The sequence below is a fragment of the Argentina anserina genome, chromosome 4, assembly GCF_933775445.1.
Source record: "Argentina anserina chromosome 4, drPotAnse1.1, whole genome shotgun sequence".
Lineage (NCBI taxonomy): Eukaryota > Viridiplantae > Streptophyta > Magnoliopsida > Rosales > Rosaceae > Argentina > Argentina anserina.
In genome coordinates, this window is record NC_065875.1 from 23,298,976 (window position 1) to 23,319,921 (window position 20,946).

General features: G+C 37.8%; 4 protein-coding genes across 5 annotated transcripts; 2 read left to right on the forward strand and 2 right to left on the reverse strand.

Annotated features, from left to right (window-relative positions):
- The first annotated feature begins 6,087 nt into the window (after positions 1–6,087).
- On the forward strand, positions 6,088–11,449 carry LOC126790444 (phosphate transporter PHO1 homolog 1). The gene is made up of 14 exons (XM_050516679.1): positions 6,088–6,675; positions 6,769–7,072; positions 7,353–7,764; positions 7,885–7,933; positions 8,026–8,097; positions 8,421–8,550; positions 9,098–9,218; positions 9,307–9,556; positions 9,642–9,746; positions 9,880–9,924; positions 10,012–10,164; positions 10,271–10,549; positions 10,919–11,055; positions 11,191–11,449. The coding sequence occupies exons 1-14, from the start codon at positions 6,346–6,348 to the stop codon at positions 11,279–11,281; spliced, it is 2,478 nt and encodes an 825-aa protein (XP_050372636.1). The 5' UTR covers positions 6,088–6,345; the 3' UTR covers positions 11,282–11,449.
- Positions 11,450–12,016: 567 nt separating this feature from the next.
- Positions 12,017–12,970, forward strand: LOC126790456 (uncharacterized protein C24H6.02c). Of its 2 annotated transcripts, none has more exons than XM_050516693.1 (4): positions 12,017–12,192; positions 12,298–12,427; positions 12,608–12,736; positions 12,828–12,970. In XM_050516693.1, exons 1-4 carry the CDS (start codon positions 12,020–12,022, stop codon positions 12,933–12,935), a joined length of 540 nt encoding a protein of 179 aa, XP_050372650.1. In that variant the 5' UTR covers positions 12,017–12,019; the 3' UTR covers positions 12,936–12,970. The 2 variants fall into 2 exon arrangements, with proteins under 2 accessions (XP_050372650.1, XP_050372651.1); XM_050516694.1 differs by having other exon boundaries at positions 12,017–12,159.
- A 123-nt stretch (positions 12,971–13,093) lies between these two features.
- On the reverse strand, positions 13,094–14,307 carry LOC126790454 (lysine-rich arabinogalactan protein 19). The gene is made up of 2 exons (XM_050516690.1): positions 13,410–14,307; positions 13,094–13,242 (listed from the first exon to the last, which is right to left on the reverse strand). Exons 1-2 carry the CDS (start codon positions 14,064–14,066, stop codon positions 13,147–13,149), a joined length of 753 nt encoding a protein of 250 aa, XP_050372647.1. The 5' UTR covers positions 14,067–14,307; the 3' UTR covers positions 13,094–13,146.
- A 211-nt stretch (positions 14,308–14,518) lies between these two features.
- On the reverse strand, positions 14,519–19,906 carry LOC126790440 (tRNA(adenine(34)) deaminase, chloroplastic). The gene is made up of 4 exons (XM_050516673.1): positions 15,916–19,906; positions 15,747–15,834; positions 15,137–15,264; positions 14,519–15,025 (listed from the first exon to the last, which is right to left on the reverse strand). Exons 1-4 carry the CDS (start codon positions 19,785–19,787, stop codon positions 14,749–14,751), a joined length of 4,365 nt encoding a protein of 1,454 aa, XP_050372630.1. The 5' UTR covers positions 19,788–19,906; the 3' UTR covers positions 14,519–14,748.
- Positions 19,907–20,946: the final 1,040 nt, after the last annotated feature.

Consider the following 20,946-nt stretch of genomic DNA (forward strand, 5'->3'; position numbering starts at 1 on the left):
AGACGACTCTAATAATTTAACCTAGGGCATGCATTTTGTTTTCTAGTATAGTGCAAGACCTTTTCTTGTTGTCGTGATATGAACAAATAATAAGCCGATGAACTTTTGAGTCGAACACAGTCGTGATTTAGTTGCCCTAAAGGCATTCCTATCTAGTAGCTAGCCACCTTTGTCAAGAAATCCCAACTTTTTTCTCATCTTTTAACCTTTATATAAAATAAGGTGCGAAGAAACAAATTAACTCGTCTAATTATACAAACTCGTTGGGACATAATTAACTAATTAAGTTGTTGATTTGAAATTCTTACTAGATTAGGTCGACATAATTATCTGAAATTAATTAGTAGTGAAATGAGAGCACAAAAGAGAGTAGATTGATACGTTAACATCTCAATCTCATCTTCATCAAGGCAACGATATCATTGTCAAAAACAAATCTGCATCAATCGTTTGTTATCTTTAATTATTATTTTAATTTACCACTAGCCTTGGCACATATGCGTATGGAGAGGAAGAAGTTATCCACATGTAAAAATAGCAGTTTAGAAGTTATTTGTGAAGATAGTATGCAGAGTTGTAGATAATTATTCATTATATTTTGTATTTATTTTCTATATTTTGTTATTTACATATACAACATTCATATATTAAAAGTTTATCAAAAATAAAATATAGTCTGAGGATTTTTATGTCTTTTATATTATTTTTGATTGACAAATGTGTTTAAGTTATTAATATTATAGATGAGTTGACATTTACCAGTTAAACTGCATTTGCGAAGCTAATTATTAAGCAACTACCATTTTGTGACGGAACATTAGAAAGCAGCTATCGATCGTGTTCTGTTTGTTGAACCGTGTACGTACTAAGCATATATATCTAAAATAGTCAAGAACACTCTTGATCGATGTCTTCTCAATAGAATTACTCGGACATATGGAGATCAGAGTCAGAAATATGGCTGGTCAGTGTGAGGATTATGCTAATGTTTTGTTTCTGTTTTATATATGCATATTACGACGAGCCTAATCAGGCTATCCAGAGGGTAACATCGTATTTGAATTGGGAATTCGAAAGGACTTCAGAATAGAGAATAGGTATGATTGAACCATGCCGAATGGAAAATTCATGACCCTAGCTAGTCACTTAGCTAGCTAAATATATACAAATTATTTATCTACATGCATAAATATTTGAAAATAAAAGTACATATGCACGAAGTATATCCTGAGTGCAATGCATGCAATCTCCACCAGTGCCTGTCTTCCTTTGTGTCCACTATGTCTCTTATGAGTCTTATCTCGAATAATGATCTAGTAAACCATATGATTATTTATTAGTTATGTCATATCACTCTCGTATGGCTTCAAATTATACTAATTCATACCCACTCAAAAACCATATTAATTGGGTGTTCACATGAGGCAGCCGGAAGATTCTTTTTCTTTTTCTGTTTTTGGGGTGCTCGATCGGTCTAGATTGTGTTATTGGGACCAAATATTGATAATTAGATATAGTATAGTCATCATATGTATCTCCTTAATTAATTGAAAAGAAGCATATATAGAAATATTCCGTTATTAAAGAGCCATCTCTTATCTAGTACGTACGTTCAGAATCTGCGCGCAATCCACTGACTGATCTGCATTATTTACTTTACTATACATCTGATCGAATTATACTAGGTATATAAGTATAAGCTGCTTCTGGGGATAAAACGCGCGCAATTTTGTTTTGACATTTCACCAAATTCCAACATATATACCACAGCATTTTCTGTTTTCAAAATATGATTACGCATGCCACAGGTGATCGAAAAAAAAAAACTAGGGCGACATATATATAAGTGATACTAATTCATTGGATTGCTGTTGCCCGAATCTGATTAATTGACCGGCCTTTTCGACCATTATATACCATCCTTTCCAACACTCTGGAAGATAATGATCCATTGATCCTGATCATCATCAATGAGAATATAATCCAAGTGATCGATCATCTCCAAGCATTGACATTGAAGCAACTCATAACCAATCGATCGACTAGGCCTCCATGCATGTGTACCAGACAATTAATGCTTTTTTGTCTGAAACATTTAGGGTTCTCCATGTCTTGCACTGTTAGTTACTGTTTTTATTATTCCAGCAAATATCCCATATAATATCGAGTAGCATAACAATTTGTGGAGATTTAACATATATTATATATATCTAATATTTGAGTGTACTGGGTAGTAATAAACGTTTCTATAACACTGTTAAATATGTAAATGTTTCAACTATCTCCTTGTCAAAATAATTTTGTCTACTATATATTTCAACACTTTCATATATGAACAAAAACAGTTAACCGATTTATGAATACAAGTTCGCAGTTATCGTTTTCACACACACACACACACTGACACACACACACACACACACATATATAATTCACTGCATATGATTTTATTTGACACTTCAACATCAGACTTTTCATGATCCCCCTCCTTTCCCTAAAACTTTCTCCATTTAGAGTAGGTCGAAAATCATGTGCATGGTTCTGATAACACGTTAAGAGAATCAATCCATTGCCTTCCATTTCTAAACGTACCAAAGGATGATAACGCTTATGTGTACGTAGATGCAAAGTTGAGCATATACGTAATATGCTAGCCAGCACAAAATTAAAATTCATGGTGGATATGGTTTTATGTAGTATAATTATGGCCCTCCTCGAAAGAAATATCAGATGATAGAACCATTATTATGTATGACGTACGAATTAATTGAGGTATATGCGCCACGTGAAATCACCAACCTTGCAAAAGGATAATATTATAGGAGACAACATGGAAAAAATTGCATTAAATTGTGGAAATTCTGACTTGACAAAACTTTCAGGGTATTGTTTGAATGAGAACGTACAAACCAAGAATCGTATGCCCTAGAATCATTTTACTCATATGATCGAGTACTATTAAAATCCGATTTTTCCTTGTCACACAGAATTATGATCGAGTTGGGAAAATAGTTGAATTTGGCGATATAGAGAGGGTGTGTAATTGAAGAGTCGCATCTCATTCTCGAAGAAGCATATATATATATATAATATTATCTAGCCACGTACGTCTACGACATGATATGGACTGATCTTGGTACAATAATTTCAGATATGAAAATTTATAATGGGTACCTGAAAAACAGCAAAGTTCTAAGAGATCTCAAGTTCTAAACGTACTCTGATTACTCTCATCTCCTTCAAATACATCATTATATATATATATATATATAGTGTTTCTCGGCTGCGGACGTGCGAACAGTTTTTTCGTTTGGATTTCCGCCGTTTTTCCTCGATCTGATGCCGGCGACGCCGTTTCTTCTCGCTGGAGTGACACCACATCTTCCTAGACATTGCTCTGATGAAAAAGAAGGCGAAATAGATCAGGATCTGAGGTTCACCATGATCGGTGGTGAAGTTCTGAGTGAGGTTGCTGCACACAGACCTCCGATCTCGATCTTTTTCGCCTTCTTTTTCATCGGAACAACGTCTAAGAAGGTGTGGTGTCACTCTAGCGAGAAGAAACAGCGTCGTCCGCGTCGAATCGAGGAGAAATGGTGGAAATATATAGCTACATCTATGTGGAGTTATTATAAATTTCACTTCTAAATTGGTAAATAGATTAATCATGCGTAGTAGAAACAGGGGATAGTGTAAAGAATTAAAAGAAATGGATGTGAGAGAGAGAGAGAGAGAGAGAGAGAGAGAGAGAGAGCACTCAAATGTGGCATCCGAATCGATCACCATTTCCATAGCTTCTCATTGGCTTTATATATAAACCTAAAGACTAGAGATTTTTGTGGTTAAACATGTAAATGAAGATTTAAAAATGTCTATTTAGCTGCTTTAACAATTGCATGTACTTGACTTGACCCTTGATTCCATGTGTTCTGATATCTTGTATGAAGATCTTATGTGTATGGTTTTTCTTTTTTGACAAAATCCTATGTGTATGGTTGAACGTAATGTATAGTATATATATGATAATATGATATACAGATACTGTTGGGTCAAATAGCTAGGTTAAGGGTGATGTTATTCACCTTCAGTATATGCCAAACACGTATGATTATAAATACCATTTTTACATGCACGTAGATTATATATTTCGTTTTTGAAAACGAACTATATTAATTGGATTTGTGCAACAAAATGAATAGGAAACAAGAGTGAGGGTTAGAGTGTGAGGACGGATGAAAGAGAAAACAATATATGTAGGGAGGTAGGGTATCTTACGCTGTCAATTTTCCACAATTTATAGTGTTAGAAGGTGCAATCCATTATCTATGTCCTTGAAGAAAAACGATAAAAAGATGATAACTAGATAGGGCCCTGCCGGGAACTGTAGGCAGGGTTGCAGGATCTTCTTCTTCTCCTTCGTTATTTTTTTTTCTTCTTCTTTCTGTTTTGATTTTGTGGAAGCTCTGATATTCATGTTGACAAGTTGCCCATGGATTTAGAACAAACGAATAGAACATAATATTAATCAGTTATGGAACCTCTGCATTACAACCACTACTATTGCCCTACTAGAACTACTCGCAATTAGCCTCGCTGATATATACAATATGCATATATAGGATCTCACTATTCTCTTTGGCTTTTCTTTATGGATCATGAACACTACTATTCTTAGCACATGCATTTCATAATTCATAGTGTATCCAAAACCATATTTAGAATAGTCTAATGAACCATATTTAGGTTGGCTGGCAATAATGATCTAATCAGGCCAGGCCCTGCCCTAAGGCGAGCAGGGCGACCGCACAGGGCATCAACTTCATGAGGGCACACACAAGTTTCTATGTTTTCAATGTTTATTAACACATGAGATTTAATTCATTTTCGTAAGGGGAGTTGTCCACAAATTTAAAGTTATGGAATCCACACAATTTTTTCACACTTCAATCCAATCCACAAATTATATATATATTATGTGTGTTTGATTTTTTTCTTCACATATTTTTTCACACATAATTAAAAAAAATCTATGTTATAGCGCTCCTGAATCAATTAAACAATATGTGTAATCGTAACAAATAAATTTTACCAGTCTCCTCATGAAATAATTATTCAACCAGTCAATTCATTCTAATTATTTGTCATCACACAAATGTCAATTCATTCAAGTTAACGAGTCTCTAAAAAAAATCGTTTTCTCCTTATATTTTATGTATATATGATTATTATGATATGCATTTTAACGTCTTGTACGACGCAGTTGACAAATGCAAGTAGAAACGCTAATGCGCAACCCAAAATCGATGCATAAGTCATATACTTTATTTAATTAAAATTAGCTTCAAAATTAGTGTTCTAAGTTAATCAGTCTGTCAATTTGGTTGTAACCATTTTCTTTTCTTAATACATTGGGATTGGAGTCTCTTTCCAATCCCCGTTCTAGCAAAAAAAAAAAAGATTTCTAAATGAGAATATAGAATTTAAAAAATGAACATTAATTGTACGCGGTTTACAAAATAGGCACCAAAATTATCAGGACTGGCCCTGGGTCAATTTATCATTTCATCTAACTTTAAATTGAAAAAGTCATACATTTGAAGATCGAGCAAGAAGTTTGGCCTAATGTACGAGGAAGTTTACTTAACATTGAATGTTATATCTACTGTTCTGATATATCTTGGTAATCATCGATCTAGCTTGCATGGCTAAAATGCATCATATATTTATATGATCTCTACCATGTACATTGCATAATACAAAAGTATTGATTTCTTAGTGAAAGAAAGATAACTTAAACATTTTAGTTTATCTTCACTTAGTGGAATTTAGGCTGGTCTAATTAGAGATGATCTATGTGTGCTTGTCAATTTTTAGCCAATGAGCTTCACTTTTGACATGCACATAATCAAGCAGCTCTTCACTAACTTATGGGGCACTGGCCAAGTTTTTAAATTTCCCTTTGCATGGCCTTTGATCCATATGCATACTAGTTGTAAAACAAAGGGATTTGTGGTAAATTAGGAGGTAATCACTTTGCTAATTCTCTTAAATGACAAATTATGCCCTCCTCAAAATTAGGGTCATGTTTTCATATAAATTTGAGTTTGGCTTGGTACCACTTTCAATTTTCTACTCTCAAAATCTTCATGAGCACAAACTGGCTGGGAAGTCACAGCATATCCGGCGGCAGTTTGGTAAAGTCTCCGGCAAAAACATGGCTATTATACCTCTCCAAGTGGAGGAGGAATAGTATGGTATAAGTGCAGGGATATTTGAGAATGTGCTAAGAGCATCAGTACGAGCACATCAATCAGACACTTCTTTTCCCAACCCCAACCATATATAATGTCATCGAGGGCTTCCATGGAACACTCACAAGTGACAGAAGAAGAACCTCTTCATTCTTTTCTCTCATCAGCTCATCAACTTCAGAAGCAAAGAGAGAAGATGGTGAAGTTCTCTAAGCAGTTCGAGGCACAACTAGTCCCCGAATGGAAAGATGCATTCGTAGACTACTGGCAACTGAAGAAGGATCTCAAAAAAATCCATCTCCTTAATATTAAGAGCAACAACAATACACCTACTCATAACAGCTCTTTATCTAACACTATCTTCACATCTATAAAGAAGTTCTCTTTATTTGGCCATCAACATAGAGAACATGAACTCATTCACGTACTACTCAATCTCTCTTGATTTATCTCCTTGTTACTATTACACAATATGCGATGATGAATTAATGCTGCGGTCTTGACTCTTACTCACCAGGTTCACAAGAAGCTTGCCTCATCATCAAGCAAGGGAGACATGTACGAGACTGAACTGTTTGAGCAACTCGCTGATACTGATGCCGCGAAAGAGTTTTTTGCATGCTTGGACCTTCAACTGAACAAGGTGAATCAGTTCTACCAGAAAAAGGAGAAAGAGTTCATGGAGAGAGGGGTGTCCTTGAAGAAGCAGATGGATATACTCATTGAGCTCAAAACCGCTTTCAAGCAGCAGCGTGCCAAAGGTGGAGCATCTGCTCAGGACTCCAAGGAGGAAGCCTCTATCCCCTGCACCTTCTCATCTGGTATTACTTATTCTTAAATTCGTATCCATTTCCAATCAAAATGAGCAAGAAAATGCACTTCAATATAGTTAAATATAAGCTTTGTAGGATGTTATTCATAAGTGGCACATTTTTTTCTTTAGAACATATGCTTCTTCCGTTGTGTTATTTACCTACTTCCCTTCGGTTCTGTACTTAACAACATGTTTGACGCTTGGGTTACTCTTAGAGTAGCTAGTCCTACATTTTATACTAATGGAACTGAAACTTGATGGTGTCTTGTAATTTTTCTTGGAAACAGAGGAGGACTCTGTGAAGGACAGAACAGACCTTGAACAGCTGCAAGAAACAGATGAGTTTGAGAAAAATGAAGTAACCTACACAGAAGTCCCGTCATCAGGCGAATTGGTGAAACCAATGAGAATGAAAAGTGAGGATATTGGAAAACAACTGAGGAGTGTCTCAAGCCGTTCTTTCAATTGCCAGGGGAAAAACTTAAAGATTAACATTCCACTGACTACACCGTCGCGCACCTTCTCAGCAATCAGTTATTTAGTTTGGGAAGATGTAGTTAATCAGTCCTCAAAGAAATGCACTGCAGAAGGTATGAGCAAGCTGCACATCAACAAAACTAAGTTGCATCATGCAGATAAGATGATCAGAGGAGCTTTTGTTGAGCTGTACAAAGGCTTGGGATATCTCAAAACTTACAGGTATCATCAATCATCCTAATTGAAGCTCAAATTCTATGGAAAATTTCCTTAAAAATTTAAAGTTGTGACGTATTTGAATTTTGAAGCTTACGTGTTGTTTACAATACCATTGATTTTCAGGAACTTGAACATGCTTGCCTTTATAAAGATTTTAAAGAAGTTTGACAAGGTAAGTAAATGTATGCTTTAACATCTTTGTAAGCATTGCATTTTGGTTTTCTTACGTAATAAGACCATACTTTCTTTCTTGGTTGTTTTCAGGCGACTGGAAAACAAGTTCTTCCAATCTATCTAAAAGTTGTTGAGAGTTCCTATTTCAACAGCTCAGATAAGGTTCTTTACCATATCGAATTCTAGACCACCAATAAGCAAATATCTAACTCTTGTGCAAAAGAACATTTCTGCATTATATTTGTATATATGATTGGTTCATGTTCAGACGTAATGTTGGCCACAGCTACCATGTTTAGATTTAATGTGATAGAAAATATTTTCCGACAACGTAAAGTGGATATTGATTCCATAGTTCATGACTGCACAATGGATGCCATTAACAATTTAACATACACAGAAATCGAACTTATATATGCTTGTCTGACATGTAAACAAATTTTGTGAGCCAGTATAGTTTTTGCTAATCACTTTAGAAATGACAGGTTATGAATCTAGGAGATGAAGTTGAGGAGCTGTTCATCAAACACTTTGCTGAAGAAGACCGGAGAAAGGCCATGAAATATCTTAAACCACATCACCGAAAAGAATCACACTCTGTAACATTCTTCATTGGTGAGTTAAATATGCTCAGTGGGATTATCTTAACACAATAATTAAGGGAGAAGTACTTAAAAATTTGCTCAGTTTGTGGCCATATAAAAGATTTAAGAAACATATGGACCCATTACGCCACTCACTTAGTCTTGAATTATAGGGCACTGATTAGTCTCCCTTTTCTGGGTGGACTAATAAAGCACAGGTCCCATGGATCCAAATCTACCCTATTGTAATCTTTCAGACAATTTTTTTATCGTACAAAGGTTGAACCATAAAAGATCCATCAGCACCTATAGGGTAGCAATGTCTTGTTTCCTCAGTTGTTACCACTTACCAGACTAGCAGCATGGACACTTCTAAATGTTTGACATATTGTTGATAACTTAATCACCTGCACAACTCTAAATGCTGATTTTATCTCCTAAGACAGCGGTTGTGATATTAATAGCGAGTCGCCTACTTTAATATTGTAGATTATTATGTCACTTAGTGCAACTTCACAGTCTTCACAACAATACCTAGATCACATTACCAGTGACTAATCTTCTTTTCTGATGAACAGGTCTGTTCACTGGGTGTTTCATTGCACTGTTTGCTGGATATGTCATTATGGCTCATATTACTGGGTTGTACAGAAGGCAACCAAATTCGATTTACATGGAAACTGCCTACCCTATACTCAGGCAAGTATTTCTGCATGCAATTAAATTCTTTGGCATCTTAAGATGAACATGAAAACAAGGAAGCTAACAAAACAGAAATGTTTTGCAGCATGTTCAGCCTATTGTTTCTACACTTCTTTCTATATGGTTGTAACATATTTGCGTGGAGAAAGGCTCGTATAAATTACAGCTTCATCTTTGAGTTGTCCCCAACAATTGAGCTGAAGTACAGAGATGTGTTCTTGATATGTACCACATCAATGAGTGTCGTGGTTGGGGTCATGTTTCTTCATTTGTTTTTGCTAACAAAAGGATATTCATACACCCAAGTTCAAGCAATCCCCGGTCTTCTACTGCTGGTAATTCCTTAAAACTCATGATATGAAAGTCTAGAAAATTTCAACAAGTGTTTCATCGAGTATGTAACTTTGTTATGATATGCAGATGTTTCTGCTACTACTTGTGTGCCCCTTCAACATCATCTACAAATCAAGCCGTTGTCGTCTTCTTCGTGTGATAAGAAATATCATTTTGTCACCTCTGTACAAGGTACTGCATACAGCATCGATCCACTAGATATCTTACTGAATTAGGTTCTGTGACTGGGCTAATCGACCGTGTGTATGCCAACTTAAACGCAATCAAATCATGTTTCTAATTGATTTCTGATTGCTCTCTACAGGTTGTCATGCTAGACTTCTTCATGGCAGACCAACTTTGTAGTCAGGTACTACTGAGCACTAACTAAAGAAGTTTACATTGTCTTTAAAATTGTTCAGATTTATCATAAAATTAGCTTTCTTTCTTTTCATAGGTTCCAATGCTTAGGAACCTCGAGTATGTGGCATGCTACTACATTACTGGAAGCTACAAAACTCAAGACTATGGCTATTGCATGAGGGCCACGCATTACCGTGATCTTGCTTATGCTGTGTCCTTCCTGCCCTATTACTGGAGAGCAATGCAGGTAATGCTGCTAGGCTATGTTGCTCCTTTAGTCCTTTTGTATTATCTTTTTGATTGAATAATAAATAAGTAATGAAGATTTTTTATTTATTTTGGCTCAATTGCAGTGTGCTAGGAGGTGGTTTGATGAGGGAGAGACGAGCCACCTGGTCAATCTGGGCAAATATGTGTCTGCAATGCTAGCAGCAGGAACTAAAGTGGCTTATGAGAAGGAAAAGAGTGTTGGATGGCTATGTCTGGTTGTGGTCATGTCAACTTTTGCAACAGTGTACCAATTGTATTGGGACTTTGTAAAGGATTGGGGTTTGCTTCAAATGAATTCCAAGAATCCTTTGCTTAGGAATGAACTAATGCTTCGACGAAAGATCATTTACTACTTCTCAATGGTATATGTCATGGCCCTCTCTTTCTAATTTCATTTCATCAAAGTTTTAGGAGTCTATGGACCATTGGCATACAATTGGTACCTTACCAGTCATTAAGAAAACTAGGGGAACCAATTTAGCATCTTGCATATGATCAACATAGCGAGTCATAAATTGGATAATGAAGTTCATCTTGTCTGAGATAAGCAAGTAGACAATGAACATATTCTAGAAATAAATCCAGGTAATGTCATTATCAAAGAGGATTTCCGGTCTAGTTCAGATATGACAATATGACCACACAGATGACATCATAGATGCAAGAGTTTGAATCTTATCAGTTTGACATCTTCCTAATCTATTCTGAAGAATATTTTGTATGTTGTGCAGGGATTGAACCTTGTTCTCAGGCTTGCCTGGTTGCAAACTGTTCTTCATTCAAGTTTCGGACATGTGGACTACAGAGTAACAGGGCTATTTTTAGCAGCCCTAGAAGTTATTAGAAGAGGATTATGGAACTTTTACAGGTAAACTAAGTTTTCTCTTCATTCAGATCCCTATATCCCTACGATTTTTATATGTATCAGTCTTAAATGTGCAGCAAAAATGTAGTAATCTTTTTCATTGCTGGATCTAATGATCAATTTGTTTCAATTGGTCAGGTTGGAGAATGAGCATCTAAATAATGCAGGGAAGTTTAGAGCAGTTAAAACAGTACCACTTCCTTTTCATGAAGTGGATGAAGAAGACTGATGCCCCATTGGCAACAGTTGCGTATAGAATTGGATTCAGTTTCTAGGGTATCATGAACTGGTGTACTTCATTTTCAGAACAAAATGTTTCCGAAGAGGAACCTTAAGCTTGTAAAGCTCATTTTTAAATTGATGCAACAAGACATCATCAACGTCTCTCGTTTTTGTTCGATGGATTGTGGGAACATTTGTTCATACAAGTATACAACAAATTTACAAATCTCTTCATCAATAAATGGAAAAGGAAATGACCTAAAGTGCAAATTCATTGATAAAATACAGCAGATGCTTTGACGCTTTGTTGTATGATACTCACCTTCTCATTGAGCCTTTGAGCATAACAAACACCCTGAGAGGCATCACCAAACAGCAGAACAAGTGCCAAGAAATCCTCGTGTTGCACCAAGTAATCAAATGACCAAAACCTAAGAAACCATCAAGTTCAATAAAAGCTGAAATATCAACATGAAAAATTAGAGAAGCCAGTTTTAGATTGTCATCGGAGTTAATTACCTGATTAAGACTTGTGGAAAAGAGAAAATTCCCAATTGCCATGTTCCAGAAAACCCAGCATTCCAGCAACCACTTCATATCTCGTATGTGAAGAGAGACGAGATGAAAAGTTTTAAGGTAAAATTCAATAGCAACACATTTGGGGGTAGTTTAGGTATATATTAAAATCGGGCCAGAGCTAAATAGGTTCACATTTGTTCTTCAAAATTTACAGTCTCACAGACTCATGGCGGCAACATCAACTGCTACCCTTCCATTTTTCTCGCCTCCCACAACTAACCCTCATAAACCCAACAAAACCCTTCAATATCCCAACTTTTTCAGACCCTGTTCTGCTCTCAAGAGAAACCCCATCAGCCTTTGCAGGTCTGTAACTCAAAGGCAGAACCTTTACTTTGGGTTGTTTCCTTATCTGGGTTTCTTCCAAGTTTTGATTTTTATGATAGTACTGGGTTTTTTTTTGTGTGTGTGTCAATCATATAACACTTGTAATTTGGTTTTCAGCTCAAGAATTTCTAATGTGAGAGCTGTAGCACCAAAGCTTGCCCACAAAGGTTTGGCTGGTTCTGGGTTGATGAGTGGTGGCAGCGATTTTGAAACAGACGCGGAATTGGAACAGAACAATCTGAATAAGGTATTATATTGATATGTTGTTCATATGAGATGTATTGTCATAGGTGATGATTAGGGGTTTAATGGCTTGAATTGGTCTTCGAAAGTTTGGAACCAATGTGGCAATGTTCTTGTTTTTACTATTGCTTGAGTGCTTACTTTTTCTTAATGTACTTGGTTTCTGGTTTGGTTTGGTATACAGGATGCCACCATTGATTTACAACTCCCAAGAAGAAGCCTGCTTGTGAAGTTTACATGTGATTTGTGTAATGAAAGAACAAGCAAACTAGTGAACCGATTGGCCTATGAAAAGGGGCTTATTTATGTGCAGGTAATTTCTTTTAGCTGATTGATGTATTAGTTGGCGTGGTGTGTTTATTTTTCCAGTGTTGTATCTGACTAATTTCATTACTTTTAATCAGTGTGCAGGGTGCCTGAAGTATCATAAGTTAGTTGATAATCTCGGCCTTGTCGTTGAGTATGACTTAAGAGGGGATATGGATTTGGACTCAAATGCAGATGAAGTTTAGTGTGCATTTGAATTCGTTGTGGTATTCGAGTTACTTGATGTTGTTGAAACCCAAAATTCAGCTCCCTCAATATATTGAACATGTGCCGATACAAAAAATGCTAAGTTGCTGGTTCGTCTCTTGCATTATTCGTTTCCTACATCTCAAATTTACATATGAAATAATTGTCTCCATGCAACACCAATGAATTCATAGTTCATCATCTAAGAGATTAGTTTGTAATTGCTAGCAGTATAGCCATAGCTAATCCAGTTGTAATCCATATAGCAGACTTTGCTCCTTTCTGGTGCAGTGCATTTCCTCCACTCTATGAGACAAAAAGCAGAATGGTCACTTGATGGATTTTGTTGTTGTCAAGCAGTATATATATAATTTTGAGTTCTCAATTCATGAAAATGTTATGATCTTTGGTCAAGATAATTCAGCAAGATAAATATTAACACAAAGGCTAGTTAGATGACTTAGATCTTATACCAAATCCAAGCTTGGTGATGGGGCTGGTGTTGTATCCTCTGCATCTGTCACTATAGGTGGGGCTGGAGGACTTTGGACGGTTGGCGCTGGTGCTGGTGCATGATGATGCCTCCTGTGTTTGTGCTTTCTTTTCTTGTGTTTATGTGGAGCTGGTGCAGGTGATGGCACTTCCACAGGTGCCGGAGCTGGTTCTGCAACAGCTGGTGCAGGAGCTGGTGATGCTTTTAATGGTGTTGGCGCTGGGACTGGTGGTGCTTGTGATGGTGAGGGCACTGGTGCTCCCTTAGCTGGTGCTGGTGTTGGGGGCACCTGTGGTGGTAATGTTGGAGGTGGGAGTGGTGGTGGCTGAGTTGGAGTTGAGATTGGTGAAATCTTTGGCGGTTGTGTTGGTGGAGTTTTTGGGGGTGGAACTGTTGGGCTTGTGGCTGGTGCGACTTTAGGGGCTGGTGATGTTGGTGGAGTTGTGGGTGGGGTTGCTGCTGGAGTTACAGGGGGTGGTGTTACAGAGGTTGGTGGTTGTGCAGCTGGGGCAACAGGTGTGGTAGAAGGTGGCGGTGTTGTGGCCGTAGTGGGTGCAGCTGCTGGTGCTTGTGCATTGGTGAGGACTAGTTGAAAGGTGAGACAGGTTAGAACCACGACCAAAAGAGTGGAAGCCATATTATTCAGATGGGTAGTATTGAGAAGAATTCAAATTTATATATGGATTTTGAAGAGAAATATGCAGAAAGCTAGAAAGTAAAATAAAGGTTTGGTGAAGCAGAAGGGAGAGATGTAATTTTCGTGTGATAGGTACTTCCCTTCTAATCATGTGGCCTGTAAGGTTGTTAATAATGAAGATGGGCAGAACCCCTAGATTCTGAGATTGAACTTATGCCCCTTAAATTGCACACACAACTGTCACAAATTTATCACATCACAGATGTAAAGAAAAAGACTTGTGCAAGTAGCTAGATCCGATTAGAAAGAAAAAAAACAATGATACCTACCTACTGCTGTTTGCTGATCTTAACAGCAAACCTTAACTCTGGTAAGAAGTACCTATCACGGTCAAGCACAGTTTCTTTTAGAGGCATTTATTCATAAGAACCATTTAATTGAGGATCCTTCACTTGATGAAAGTAAGAAACCACCATCTGGTGGCTCTGAAGATATAATTCATTGAATCTTAAGAAGTGTTGGTACTATGATACTTAAGGAGTAAGGACCAACTCACTACTTACCACAAGGTTAACTAGTCAATGCTGATAACATGTACAGAACATTGAATCATAATATCTCTACGGAAGCAATATTTTAACACAGATGTCTTGTAGAAGGAATCAGGGCTTTGTACCATTCCTCATAAACAGAACATTATGTGGAAGACGTCGTGCAGCTTGTTAAGTATCTTCCGTGGATGGTGAGAAACAGCACGGGTCGAGGGTGGAGCTGGTGGAGTCGATTGCCTCTTTTCCTTCTTTCTCCTTCTCAGTTGGAAGAATTGCTGCATTATATCTGCGCACTCTGATGCCAACACGCCTCGTCGGATGGTTATGTTCGGGTGGAATGGGTGGACTGGCGCAGCTGGCTTGTTTGACTGTTCCGATTCACTCCCTTGGCTACCATCAGGAAAAAGCCTGAAAGGTGACACGATAAGTATGTCAATTTAAGGTATGGAGTATAACAAGATGTAGAATATGACAGTAGTTCAATGCAACCTCGGTAAATGAAAGATTATGTTATCATACCTTATCCAGCTGCCATCAGCTCCAAGAAGCTTATTAGGAGCTCCCCATACAACAGTGTCAACTCTTGCTTGATAAATTGCTCCAGCACACATAGGGCAGGGTTCAAGTGTTACATAAAGTGTACAATCCTAATATTTCGGAGACAAGATTTAGGTCGAAACAAGAGTTAATTCATTGATCATTAAGCATTAACTTGAGAAGTAGACAAATCGCTTTCATCACAGGCATTTTCATGGTTTATTAAAATGTCATCATAATTAACCCAAATTTGTGGCAAATGGTTCATTCAAAATTTCAGTTTCCATTCACCTCACAAACTACTCTCAGCTCAGGAGTTTTCAAATTATCAAAAAAAATGGAACTTTTCTAGTTCAATGAAAGGAAAAGGGTGTTCTTGAACTTTGAAATGACATCATGCAGGCTAAGAAAGAAGTAATTGTTCAAAAAGTGGGCAAAAACCAAAACTTTCATAATTCAGAACAAGTAATTAGTTGACCAAAACAACAAAGAACAGAAGGCCAAAATTGAAACTCAAAAGGACTATATACCTAGATACTATCAATATTGTAATGTGAACTTTAAATAAGTACGGATATTAAAGAGAAATTACCGCAAGCCTCCAAGTCCGAAGAACACTTGAAGCCTCCCTTATGCATATCATTTCAGCATGGGCTGTTGAATCTCGTAATTCTTCCACTCTAATAAACAGAATAGTATAAATATCCAGAACTATAGTATTTGCCAACTATAAAACAAACATATAAGGTCATTAAACTCACAGGTTAAATCCACGTGCAATGACTCTCCCCTGTTGCACCAGTACAGCACCAACAGGAACCTCCCAAGTATCAGCAGCTTTCTTTGCTTCCAGCAGTGCTTCTCTCATAAAAAATTCATCATTTTTTCTCTGTTCACTTTCACGAGTATGAGCTTCTTCCCATTCATCAAATTTGTCTTTCAGGACTTGCTTATTCCTTTTAAGCTTACTTAGTTTCATTTCTGCACCCTTTAGTACATTGTCAGACTCTTCACCCAACTTCTGACGACCAAATTGGTCCATGTTCTCCTTTGAACCACTTCCAGAGATGGTGTAACCAGCATTTGAAATTTCTTCGATAAGATGGGACTTAATGCCAGTAGTGATTTGTGGTTGTGATGATTCAACTATTTGAATGCCAGAAGAAGTACCTCGAAAATTCTTTTGATAATCTTTTGGACTCAAAGTCTCCTCACCAGAAGACAAAGAAATGGATTTTGATGTCAACCTACTTTCCTCTCTATTTGGAGAAGATGTCATACCTGTTTCAAGATATCTGACTTTGTCCTTCGACTTACCAGTGTTAGACACTTCTTCACTTTGAGAAAATGATATCACTGGTTGTAGCTGATTGATGGTGGTCTCTGGCTGCATGCCTTTTTCCCGCTTCACATTCACTTCACTGCTCTCCTCAGTCTCACGGCCAGAAAGCCATCCCTCACTACTTGCAGATTCAGTTGATGAAATCTTTTCACCTGACCTTACAGCAGAAGGATGGGTCTCAGCATGAGAATTCCACCTCAGCTTAACTAAATCCGCAACAAGATTCCATATGGAGCGGCCAGTTCTCTTGGCAACGACATTCCCACTTGTTGTCCCAGCCTCTAATTTTTCACTTGCTAGAGTAGCCTCTGATTTTTCACTTGCTGAAGTAGCCTCTGATTTTTCACTAGTTTTAGTAGCCTCTGGTTTTTCTTCCTCGGAGCTTTTAAGACTTGATGTGTTGCCAGTGTCGGTCACATCCCACATTTCAATTGAAGGCCCCTTGGTTCCAGAACCTCCAGATGAACGCCTTGACTCATTCCCCCTTGGCTGAGACTGTTCAGACCCACATTGATCTGAAGTTCTTTGCCCATTTTTCTCACCTCCAGGCATACATTGTGCTTCAGAAACTGTCTCTGAGCCATATTCTTCAGAAGTTGAGGCTTCATGCCTTACCTTCTCAGAGAACTCCCCAACAAACTGTGAAGTTGATTTCTCAAAACGCTGAGCTGAACCCAAAGCATCTTGAGGAGTAATGAGGTCGGTGGTCTCCCCTTGGGTCTCATCACTTCCATTTCTGCTGCATGATGAAGTCAGAGTCACTTGCCCATACTTCTCACTTCCATATACCAACTCTGCTCTAGAAACTCTCTTTGCAGTCTGGTTTTCAGAAGTTGAGACTCCATATTGAATTTTATCAAAGAATTCATCAACAAACTGAGAAGATGATTCATCTGACCGATGAGCTGAATCCAAAGCATCCTCAGGATTATTGAGGTATAAAATCTCTGCTGGAGTCTCAGTGTTACTGTTTCCACCACAAGATTCATAGTTCACAGCTGAATTACCCTCTGAAGTTTCTGGAGATCCTTCCTGAGTTGCAGTCTCCCTCAACAACCCAAAACGTGCCCCTCTAGCAATCAATTGAGAAGGGGGAGGTAACAATGGTGCCTGTGGACTTTTTTTATGCCCCTCAAAATCCTCCTGTTGCATTCTAGCTTGGAAAACCGTACTCAAAGATGCTTGGAAACTAAAATGTTCTTCTGAGTCTTTTTCCTCAATACTTGATGCTTTTGATGAACTTTCAGCCCCTTTTCTTGATTTAACTCGCATGAGTTTCTCATCAGCTTGTTTATATCTCTGTATTGTTTCCTTAACTGATGCTGCCAATACCTTACCACTTTCTTGATTGGTAGATCTCTTGTCAAAGGTTCTTTGCGAATTGGTATTTGTTGCCGTATCACTTGCAGGAACCAATGACACTCCAGCAATATCATTGGTGCCTTTTCTGGATTGAACTATATAAGTAGCATTTTGATCGACTTGATGCCCTATATGGCGGCATTGCTCTTCTGTCTGGACAACTGGAATCAGCCCCATATATTTGTTTTCTTCCTGGTTAGTCCTTGTCTCAGACTGTCTCCGCCTATTGGAGGTCCTTTCAGTATCAACAACTTGAACTTGTGGCACTCTTGAGAGTTTCAAATCTTCCCTTTGACTGATATGGCTAGTTGTCTTGTAATTCTCATCTCTTGCCTCCTGTACCAAGTTCGTAGCCACAGCCAGGTTTTGTTCCCTGTCACTATGTCTCCTTTGCGACTGGGATGTTGTTTCAGCATCTTTTATATGGACTTCTAGTGTATCTTTGCCTTCTTGAAATTTACTTCTAGATTCGTTCTCAATAACAACTCGCGTTCCTCTTTGACTATACTGTTCTTTTGTTCCTGGTGTCCAATAGGAATTCTCCCTCTCATCATCAAACTGCTTTTGTGACCCAGAGGCCTTTGCTAGATCACTTTTATTGGTCTTCATTACTCTTGAATGCATTTCAGAGGATTTATTTGATGCATTTGTTTCTTCAATCACTACGTCTGTAAGCTTTTTTTCTGACTTCTTCCTCCAATCCCACATACCACCCCCCTCAACTATATTAATTCTCCGCTTTGATATTTCATTACTAGCCTCAGCATCATCTATACGATTCCTAAACTCTTCACTGATTTCTCCATCATATCTACCTCTATCATATTGTGAATGATCATACACACTTGAACCTGGTTCCTCCAAAATGCCATGCTTATCCCTGGCGTCTGCCTCATTTCCAAAATCTCCTGATGACAAGGAGTAATAAGATGAACAACTGGAACCCTCTTTCCTTCCCCTATGATTTTCAGCTCTTAAAAGCATTCCTGTTTGTTCTCTGTGTCTGTAATCCTTTTCACTAAACCCGACTCTGGTAGATTCCAACCATTTCTTTGAATTACTCTCTGTAGATGAGTACCTACCATTACTTTTCTTCTCCCAACTGCTACACTCACTCCTGTTACTTTCTTCCAAATCTACTTGCACTCCCTTTGATACACTCTCAATATTTTCTCTTCCCTTACCAGAACTCTCACCTTTCTCTCTACCCCTCAAACTCCTACTCTCCTCTTCTACTCTCTTCGCAAAACTCAAATTTCTCTTCCCAGCCCCCAATCTCCTCCTACTCTTTTCCTCCACTCTCGACAAACTCACATTTCTCTTACTACCACTCAAAATCCTCCTACTCTCCTCTTCCACCCTCTTCGACAAACCCACATTTCCCCTCCTCCTACTCCTCCCCTCAACTTCCACTCTCTTAAACCTATTCCTCCCCGTTCCGAAACACTCCTCCCCCACTTCCTCACTCAACAAACTCAACACAGCATCAACATCACTAAGCCCCTCCGAATCGCAAGCTTCACTCTCCCCTTCCTCCTCTACCACACAACCACATTTCCCCTTCCCTCTCCTCCCATCCCTTCTATAACCACTCCTTACTCCCCAAGACACCTCACAACAACCCGGACCCGGTTCACATTCCTGAACCCGGTAACAAACCCGGTCCCTCCCACCAAATAACAACCTTCTAGAACCTGACCATTGAAGCAGAGACGACTGCCTCAATCCATATAAGTAACATGGGTTTATGGGCACTCTTGGAGTCAAAAATGCACAACAATCACAACAACACGGTGTTGGTGTTGATATTATCAATGAGTGAATTGGGTTTCTATCAAATCTCTCATTCAACAAGTAAGAGTAGTCATTAAAGATTGAAGCTTTGGTTCTGAAAGAGTAAATAGTTGAGCTAACATATGCGTTCTGCATAGTAATAATGACCGAGAGACATAAAAGAAGAGACTTTTTACCTCTGAAATCGAGAAGCGGGTGTTGCAGAGGTAGTGGCAGTGAAGCTTTGGAGTGAAGAAAGATTGGGTCTTTGTGTAGATCAGATTGGTTAAACTGAGAAATAGGAAAGAACAAAAGCTAACAGCTAAGAACGGTCGGGTCGAGTTAGGAGGAGCTTCAACTCCACCCGAGTTTTGTCATTTTGGGCTTCGATGTGGATTAGGGGTTGGGCTTTTAAATTACAGCCAAACCCAACTCAATCGTCCATAAACAATGTAGGGAAAATCTATGTATCTAGGGAGGGAGCTATAATTTACACTCCTAAATTTGTAATCCACACTATTTTTATCATTTGGTCAAAAATTTTATAAAGAGACAAAACCTAGGTCTAAGAAGATTGCTATTGAAGAATCCAAGAATTTGAACAGCTACAAGTTTAAGTTACTTCAAAAAGAAACATGGAGCGTGAATTGTAAAAATAAGCGTAAATTTTAGCTCCCTATATCTATAACTGTGTAGACTTCAAATAACCATCAATCATTAAATATAATATATGATAAACAAATAAAACATTCAGATGATTTAACATTGTTATGAAAGCAACTTTGGACTTGCTGCTTTGACTAAACTCATGCATAAATGTATGCATAATGTATGGTCCAAGAAAAGCATATAATAGGCAAGTGACGATTGATTAGGGAGTTCGCTAGCTTTTCATCCTGGTCAACTTCTTCTTACAAACAGTTTAATCAATCTTTTTTTTTGTCAATCTATTTATTCAACTATGTATGCTTGTTTATCAAATTTTTCTTTTTCAAACGTTTATAATACCAATTTTCTTCTTCCAATGGTCGGTGGAGATCGATGGACGTGTAGTGCAGATTTTATCCTCAATGACTTTGTGTTTAATGTATTTGGTCCATAGGTAGGTCGATCTAGGTCACCGCAATACTTCGTGTACATGCATATTTAAATGTGGCTTTAATGCGCATTTTGTAATATTCGAGATTTCTAATCTCGATTAGTGACACATTAGGATTAATTAATCGATATTTATCTTAAATGTCGAAAACATAATTTAATATGTCGATATTAAACTACACGTCGCCACGAGTTCGGAAATATCTTCGGAATATTT